Source organism: Nematostella vectensis, chromosome 14 (assembly GCF_932526225.1).
Source record: "Nematostella vectensis chromosome 14, jaNemVect1.1, whole genome shotgun sequence".
Lineage (NCBI taxonomy): Eukaryota > Metazoa > Cnidaria > Anthozoa > Actiniaria > Edwardsiidae > Nematostella > Nematostella vectensis.
The window spans coordinates 14,584,035-14,593,649 of NC_064047.1; the positions used below are offsets into that span (position 1 = coordinate 14,584,035).

Consider the following 9,615-nt stretch of genomic DNA (forward strand, 5'->3'; position numbering starts at 1 on the left):
GCTTGTCACATAGCTTTTCGTTAGAATCTTGTAGGGTCGCGATCCTGCTCTCGGACTCCTTCACGGATTCGCCGAAGCCCTCAATATCAAATTTGTGAGACTCGCTTAAGGATTGAGAGACAGAGGGAGAAGAGATTACCATGTTAATTTCTTTAGATACCAAGTCACGGACGACGGTTGTGAGGGACGAAGTGACCCATTCATTAAGCTTGGCTTCGAATTTCAACCAGATTTCGTCTAAGTGAGAATCGCCGGTTGCAGATGACGGAAGAGAGCGAGTTTTAATCATTATGAGAAAGAAGGAGGTCAGAAAAGTACAGATATCATCTGAAATCTCTCGAACAAAGTCGAAGTTTTCGAGCGCGAAAATTCACGTCCGTTTGCTACGCTGACCACAGGTTGAAGAAATGTTAATTGTACGTGAACTGCCAATCACGAAGGTTTATATTAAACCTGGTGGTCAAAGAGGTTATTCAGGGCATTTGTGAAGGAAATTGCCTCAACTTTACTGAGATAAGGATTTATCAGTGATAGCTGTAAAAGTGAAAGGAAAAGAGAAAACATTCAAAGATGTAGAGCCAGGTGGTATGTGCTCTGAGAACTCCCCTCTTGATGTTTATGCCAATCGCAGAATAAAGTTGTAAATAAGAAGCTTACTAAACAAGCAAGTAATGTTGTACGAAGAATTTTTCCCACCTACTCATCTAACCCAAAGGGACCTAATTTCCCACTGACTGTAAATATCAGTCTATTAGATATAAGCCTTTACAGTTGACCCAAGATAATGCCTTGGATAATGTTGAAACATCAGATAAAAATCTCATTCAGAAATGGCGAGAGTTTCTTGAAACTCCATATGAAAAAGCTAATGTGCCAGATTGGTTTTACTTGGAGGCGCGTTCGAGCCATGGCTGCAATTAGAGTCATTGAATTCCAACCGATACACCTAAGTTTAAGCTACTAAGCTACTTGAATCTTGCGATGAATCATGAAACTAGTCACCGAGACGAAACACGTGCAGCAGGAGAAATTGAGAAATCTGGACTGGAATTGCCGAAGTCTACGGAACGTGACGATGATGATGTTTTATTAAGCGTGTCTAGTACGTCATCTAGCAGATTGAAGACAAAGGTTCGAGAAGTCAGGCTGAGACTACAGCAAACGGAAAGACAAATCAAGGCAAATAGAGGAACAAGCAGTATTTGGGAGAAAAAGGGCCGAGGCAAAATTATATTAAGAATTTCAGAAGGTAAAGGATGAGAAAGAATACACTCTTCTCGAGGCGCAGTTGACAGCAGAAGAGGAAGGTGAAGTCCTGGACCATTTGGAGGATACAATTACGTTCAACCCTCAGGATAGACAGCCACCAGGTGGTGCAATAGCCTCTACCACAAAACGGCAAATCCCAATGTCTGTTAATCCTCTTTAACATGATATGTCAACAATCCCATTTAGCAACCCCGTAGGATCCAGTACAAAAATTGACAGTAAGCATGTGAATGAATCAGAAACGCCACAGGGTACCCATGCTTGTACCGAGACAGCATATGTGCCACAGGCTTCCCATGCTTGCGTCAGAAACACAACAAGGTGCCCATGAGAACTTTGGATTAGGAACATTAGCACAATATTCCCACACTAAAACTGAGTCAGCATACGTACCAAAGGGTCCCGCCCTAGTGTCGTGTGTCAGCATGTGTATCACAGGGTTCCCAACACCTTGTCGTGTCAGGGTCAGTACCACAGGGATACCGCGACGAGTCAGCATATGCACCACAGGGTTCCCGCGCTAGGGGGATCCAACCCACTGTCCCGATCACAAGAATCTAGTTCCAGTAACAGTACGGATGTTGCAACTCATTTCGTCAAAATGACGAAGAAACTCGTGGACGCTTTGTGTCAAAATGTGGCTACTACAGAACTTGTGAAAACAATTGACAAAACATACCGAAGCCAGAAGTAACTAAGTTGAAGGGAGACCCAGCCGAATTTCCTATGTTCGAGAAAAGAGTTCAAGATTGACTTTCAGATAAGGACTTCCAAGAGACTCAAAAGATCGCTTACCCTATCACCTTCATGAAGGGTGAAGCGAAAAGTTGCATAGAACATTGCGAAACATCCCCCAATGGCTACACGGACGACATGGTACTGTTGGACAAGCAGTACGGTCATCCAGCGAATGTTGTCAAAGCGAGCATTAAGCGCGTGACAGAAGGTCAGGGAATCAAAGGAGACAAAGGCACGCTAATGAAACCGTATGATAACTTGCGTGCGTGTGTATCTATACTAAATGAGCAATCGAAATACAAGCACGAACTCCACTCGTCGGACAATCTGGAGGTCGTGAATAGATTACCCGCATTTCTTCAGAGACTGGGCTAAACGAGTGCCCAAGATACGTTGGAATACAGGGACAAAGGATGGTGCAGTGCAAGTCCAAGCTGCATCCTGAGCTACATCGATGGAGTCGCGCAAACAAGTGTTGCTACACGTGGTTCCTGTTCGAGTTGTATCTCTGGAGAATAGCTCCCTGACCACTTACAATCTGCTAGATAATGGAAGTCGTGGGATAATAATTGATACCAAGCTGGCCGAGGAGCTTGGCATTACCGGACCTGTCGAAACAGTCACGTTTACTACTGTAATGGGAAAGCAAGATGCGAGTCTTAGATTGTGACCTTTGGAATAGATACGATAGATCAGGACTCACTCGCCAGAGAACTTGATACAGAAGGACTTAATGCGAAATCAGGGAAGACTTTGGAGACGAAAAAATCCAAGAAGAGACTACGCGAATGTCTGGCGATCACTAAGAGGTAGGGCTACTATTGTGACGGGATAATCCACTGCTTCCAGACAATCAGCGTCTGGCAGAGTCGCGCCTCCAGAGTCTTATGCGCAGAATCCTTCGTGACCCGGCTCTTAACAAGAAATATCGATCGCACTGTTGACGACAGAACGTTGATATTTAAGACTGTAGTGAACTTTAGTAGATCTTTATTGTAGTTCGCGGATTTATGTAAAGCATCATGTTTTATATCGTGCGGGTAGCCTGTATGCGTGCGCATGATTGTATAGTTCCGCCATGTTGTCTCGTGGTCAAGAAGATAAAGAAACGATTTGCGTTCTATTTGTGTTCAATTCATCGTGTTTATTTGTCTGAATCTGATCATTTCCGGCTTTGGAAGTTTCGTGAACATTTATGGTCCTTCGATAGTTGGATATTTAATTCAAAAAGCATGGAAAGCAATCACGAAGATCATGCAGTTGGTTGAGTCCAAGATATCATGATGGACACAAAAGTCTCAAAAGTTGAGAGGGTGGTCGAACAATTAAGGTAATTCCCTTGAATTGCACTGCGCACCCCTTCTGTGCATAGTGGCGCGCGCTGTTTGTTCGAATTTTTTGGTATTAAGTGCGCGAGCGGGCCACAGCTGTACAAGAAAACAAAGCAAAAGGCGCACGTTTTTTACTTAAAATCGCTTTGACAGAAAAACGAAGTCGGTTACCCCCATTGTTTATGCTTTTTTTGTTCAAATAGTTAAATAAATACTGAAAAATGATATACTTAAAGAATAAAAAAGTTGGGTTGTAGAAGTTTTTATATTTTCTCTTAAAGGCCTTTAAAAATACTTCAAAATGGCGCTTTACCGTATAAATAGTTGCGAAAACAGAGTCTTTTACTGCGTTCTCTTAAAATGTGATTTGTTTTGAATGTTAGCTCCTGCGGGTTATTGTTTAGGAGATCTGATTTTGGCAGCTCGACAAACAGAACTTAATTTTCCGAAGATAACAGGCACTCATTTAGAAAACTAAGAGTTAGGATGTTTCCTCGCGCGATCAGTAAAACGGCGTCAACTCTACGCCCCTCTGATGTGAAAACGAGGTCGGTAAGCCCTTAACATCAATATTGTTTATGCCAAGTTTTAAAAAATTCTAGGTTGTAGAACTATTTCAAGGGAATTACAATAAAAGGAAACTTCATTTCACTTGAAGAATCCGTTGAAACCATGAACTGACGTGCCCACATTTAGTTTGCTACTCCAATAAGGCAGAGAGGGAAATCTCCTTGCCAGATTTTAATTTTTTAATTTTATTAATCGCACGTTCAACATGGATTAGATGCTTGAACGCTCTCGAGCATGGCGGTGAACTTTATTGCTCTTTCGAAATTGTTCATTCTTGCCCTTTATACATACAACTTAGTGTCTTTAGAAGTTAGTAAACCTATCCAAGATACTTATCCATGGACTGGTTACAACATTTCATCTACTCTTGCTCGAATAAGTTTGAATCAAGCGAGTTATTATCACGGAATGAATACCGGCCGAATCGCAATCTTGAAATGGTCTCCAGTCAAGCCTGGCTTCAATCTCCTTGGAATTCTCATTTTATGTGGAGATATATCTACAAACCCAGGGCCTAAATATCAGTATCCTTGTGGAGTTTGTTCAAAAGCTGTGAGATCCAACCAAAGAGCTATTCAATGCGACTTCTGTGATATTTGGTACCACGTTAAGTGTATGCAAATGAGCACTGAAATCTACGATTCTCTTGCCAACTCGTCTTGTACATGGGAATGTACTGATTGTGGGCTTCCGAATTTTTCCAACTCCATATTTAAATCATCTAAGTCTCTTCATGTGGATAACTACTACAGTCCTCTGAATCCGAATCCATCAGAAAACACGTCCATTGGTTCAGATATAAATCATCCTAAGTGCTCATTAACTCCACAACGAAGAATTAATCGCGCAAATGATCATCCGCAAAAATCTAACAAGTCGCACTATCTACGAAAATTAAAAGTATTAAACTTGAATTGTAATAGCATCAGAAGTCAACATAAAAGTGGTTTATTTAAAGCTCTAGTTGATCAAGAGAAACCTCACATAATTCTGGGAACAGAATCCAAACTAGATGAATCTATTAAAGACTCTGAGGTTTTCCCCAGGGACTATGCAATATTTCGAAAAGACAGACAAGATATTAATCCTGGAGGTGGAGTTTTCATCGCTGTTTACAACACAATTATTGCTACTCGTCAAACCCAACTGGATTGCCAAGCTGAGGCAATATGGATTAAAATCGAAATAGCTAACCAGAAGCCTTTATATCTTGCTTCATTATATCGTCCACCGGGAAATGATGAAAAACCACTTGAAGCCTTCAAACCGTCATTGAACAGATTGCAATCAAATGGATCCTTCCCCAGAATTATTATTGCTGGTGATATGAATGTGCCTGACATCGAATGGAGTAATGCTTCAGTTAAAGATAATCCACAATATGGAGTAGCAGTAAACAAGACAATGATCGATCTTGTAGATGATCACAGCCTTTCCCAACTTGTAACTTTTCCAACAAGACAAGAATCAGTGCTTGATTTGGTATTAACTAGCCATCCAGATCTTGTACATAGCCTGTCAAGTGTTCAGGGTATCAGTGATCACTCAGCTGTGTCGTTTGACTTAAATTTATCCGTAAAAGTCAACAAAAAGAAGCCACGTATAGTCTATAAGTTTGCTAAGGCTAATTTTACCGATATACGCAAGGATGCAACAATCCTTAGTAATGATTTCTTTGAAAGACATCCAGAGAACATAAATGTTGAAAGTAACTGGCAATTTTTCAAGTCAGGCTTAATGAACATTCTAAGTAGAAGTGTACCAACCAAGAAGAGTGGGTCATGGAATAACTCTCCCTGGATGACGAGAGATCTAAAGACATCCCTGAGGAAGAAGAAAAGATTATATAATAACTATAAGAAATCAGGGAAAGCTTGTGATAAAGAGAAATATCGCAAATTCCAAAAGCTGTTTAAAATTAAAATGAAGAAGGCCCAGGACGAGTATATAGCAGACACCCTCAATTCTGACTTGAAAGAGAAACCAAAGAAATTCTGGTCGTATATTAAATCGAAAAGACAAGATCAAGTTGGAGTTCCTCCATTGAAGGAACATGGTATAGTAAAGACGGACAGTATGAGCAAGGCAGAAATCCTAAGTAACCAGTTCCAACAGGTATTTACTCAAGAGGATGTAGCGTCTATACCAAGCAAAGGACACGGTGAAATCCCGATGATGGGTTCAATATCATTTAATAGAGATGGCGTGGAAAAGCTACTTAAGACCTTAAATAGCAAAAAAGCAAGCGGTCCTGATAAGATACAAACTACATTACTCAAGGAAACTGCATCAGAAATAGCAGATGTCGTGACATTCCTTTTTAATCAATCATATAGTTCTGGCCAATTACCTGAAGACTGGACTAAGGCACAAGTGGTTCCAATATTCAAGAAAGGAGTGAAGCACGACCCATGTAATTATAGACCGGTGTCTTTAACTACAGTATTATGCAAACTTATGGAACATGTCATCTACAAGAACATAATGGAGCATCTTGAGAATAATAATATCCTATTTGCAAATCAACACGGGTTTCGCAAAAACCATTCATGCGAAACCCAGCTTCTATTAACAGTTGAAGACCTGGCACGAAATACGGATAACGGTGGTCAAATAGACATGCTGATACTTGACTTCAGTAAGGCCTTTGACAAGGTCGCACATGGTCGCTTGATCAGTAAATTACTGTATTATGGTATTCAAGGTAGAACACTTGCATGGATTAAGTCATGGCTCACCAATAGAACACAAAGAGTCGTAGTGGACGGTGTTTCATCAAAACCAGTAGACGTAACATCAGGAGTGCCGCAAGGCACTGTACTTGGTCCATTGATGTTCCTCCTGTTTATTAATGACATGCAGGAGAACTTGGAATGCACTTTAAGGCTATTTGCTGATGATGCCCTGCTGTACCATCAAATTACACATGACGATGATACCCTAGTCTTGCAGAGGGACTTGGACAGAGTGGGGCTATGGGCCGAAATATGGCAAATGGTTTTTAACCCTACCAAATGTTACAAAATGTCAGTCTACAGAAATAAATCACCAGTACTGAAAGATTATACTTTATATAATCAGAAACTCTCAGGTGTTAAACAGCATCCCTACCTGGGCGTTTTGCTGTCTGATGATTTACGGTGGAATTTTCAAGTAAACAAGATCGTAAACAAGGCTAACTCAACACTTGGATTCATAAAAAGGAACTTGTATTCATGTTCTGAGGTCACCAAGCGTGTAGCCTATGTTACACTTTTAAGGTCACATCTAGAATATGCAGCTGCTGTATGGGACCCTTATAGACAGGATCAAGTGGACAAGATTGAAGCAGTCCAGCGACGTGCGGTGAGATTCATAAAGCGGGATTACGACTGGAACTCTAGTGTTACAATAATGAGACAATCCCTTTCTTTGGATCTGCTGAGTGAGAGGAGAAAGGCTCACCGTGTAAAAATGTTTTATTTATCAGTAAATAATGGCATTGCATTGCCGATACCTAATTATTATCAACGTTCAATGCGTCATACTCGAAGTTATTCAAGTAATACATTTATACAGCCTAAGGCACGTCACGATTATTATTTATATAGTTTCTTTCCCAGAACAATCAAAGATTGGAACAATTTATCAATTGAACTTAGAGAAGAAAATAGTTATTCATCTTTTTGTAATAACGTAAACAAGTTCATCGCCTAATTTTTATTATCATGCAATTTTTATTGTTTAAGTATTATCTTATTTTATAATTTATTTTAATTTTTATTGTATATAGTAAGTCGACTGAATTTATGGATTACCTATTTATTATTAATTTATATTTAGATTTATATATTTAGATTTATATATATTTTGTCATCTTTTCTTGATACGAAAGTGTTGAAAAGTAATGAAGTAGAAGTAGAAGTAGATTCTAACACTTGCAATTCTTTGTGTCTCAATGACTTCCTCTTTGGTCATCTGTGCATTGTTTCCAAGAAATGGAGGGTAGTTTACTTTAACTCCCAAGGGCAAAAGATCCTCAATGGTAAACCCCTTTTCAGCCATTATCACATCACCATTCTCAAAGGATTGCTTTAGCAGGCCACTTCTTAGTACTATTTCTCTGTCAGATATGTTCCCTGTGTATAGTTCACTAATGAAAGTAATAGCACCACTAGGTGCAATTCCAATCGGTCCTTTCAGAGTTTGATGGTTTTTATATTATTATAATATGTATGGCCCTATGTGATAAAATATGCAAGCGTTAATAGGGAAGATGAAGCGAAAATTCAAATTTTATCAATTGTTTTTCAGGATGACATTGTCGAATATCGTTGCATAGTCGCTCTGCGGTTATTGAGTTATTTGACAAGCTTACTTGTGTTTCTTTTTACTTGTTTGTGGTAGAATATGGTAATGTAAATATTGTTTTGCTCGATGGTTGTCTCCGTAAGCGAAGCAATAATACTTGTATACTGCATATACCTTCACTGTACATAGACCTGCAAATATCAAGAAAACAACTCTTGTTGTAGGGTCTTCATTGAAACTTCATTAAAATAGCACAAAAAAGTTGTATTGCATTGTCTACTTGATCAATTCAACAATTAACGATTTGAAGAAAAGGCTAGTACCAAAGAACTTTGATAAAATAGATCGCTTCTATCTCAAACTTTCTTTCGCCTGACATGAGTAGGGTGCTCTTTTCTGAGCGAAGTGGGTCAAAGTAATATTATCGTACTGTTTTCCGCGATTCAAGGGAATGCTTTTTGTCGTTGGCTTCTTATAAGTAAATTACTCGTCTCCTGCGAATAACCGCCACTTTTGCGTAAGACTACGGACCATAGAAGTGTCATAGCATGAATGTAATTCGCATAGCACCCGGTTTTTCTGGAAGTCTTATTGGAAGCGAACATAATGCAGATATTCTCACAATAACTGAAGTTGTAACTGGAGAGATGAGGATTGTCATTGTTTCTCTAATAATGTGATGAGATGCATATTTGCTTATCATCGTTCGCTACTTTTAAGTAAATTACTCTTGACGTGTAATTTACACGCCTTTTTTAACATAAGAATTCTACGGATTTGAAGTGTCATAATGTGCATGTGTTTCACATAGCACCTTCAATTTATTGGAAACGGATGATTCAGGAAAGAACTACCAGCATAGACTTTAACAAGATTGAAGGGGGATAGTCGAAAAGATAGTACTGCTTCTCTAAAAATTTGATAAACCGCTCATTGGCTAATCATCGTTGGCTACTGTTAAGTAAATTACTCTTTACCTGTAATTTACACACCCTTTTGTGCATTTGGAAGTCTAACGCAATTTGAAGTCATTGACGTTGTGCGTGTGTATTGGATTATTTCACAAAGCACCAAATTCTTGTGGAATACATTAAATGTGAACAATTCGTGATAAAGAACAACCAATATGGACTTTTTCACTGAACGACTGTAGTGTATTAGCACACTTTACTTCAGTATCATATAACAGAGATGACGTTATTGATAATGATTATTTGTAATACCATATAAGGTCATGGCGCATGCCATAAGTTGTAAATACTGTGATTAAAGATCAGTCTATATTCGCAAACCAAAGGGTGCGGTTGCGTTAACTGACTCCAACGAATACATAGCGAAAGACACTAAATTGGCGACGAGCGATTCAGGATCATGGCCCAGCAGATGGCACAGGGCGTCCCTGTCCCAACTTATACAG

The 9,615-nt window shown here is 39.4% G+C and overlaps 1 protein-coding gene across 1 annotated transcript; it reads left to right on the forward strand.

Moving 5' to 3' along the window:
• The first annotated feature begins 2,461 nt into the window (after window positions 1–2,461).
• Window positions 2,462–8,206, forward strand: LOC5502654 (probable RNA-directed DNA polymerase from transposon BS). Its single transcript, XM_048721464.1, has 3 exons — window positions 2,462–2,663; window positions 4,867–7,332; window positions 8,202–8,206. Exons 1-3 carry the CDS (start codon window positions 2,462–2,464, stop codon window positions 8,204–8,206), a joined length of 2,673 nt encoding a protein of 890 aa, XP_048577421.1.
• The last annotated feature ends 1,409 nt before the right edge of the window (window positions 8,207–9,615 follow it).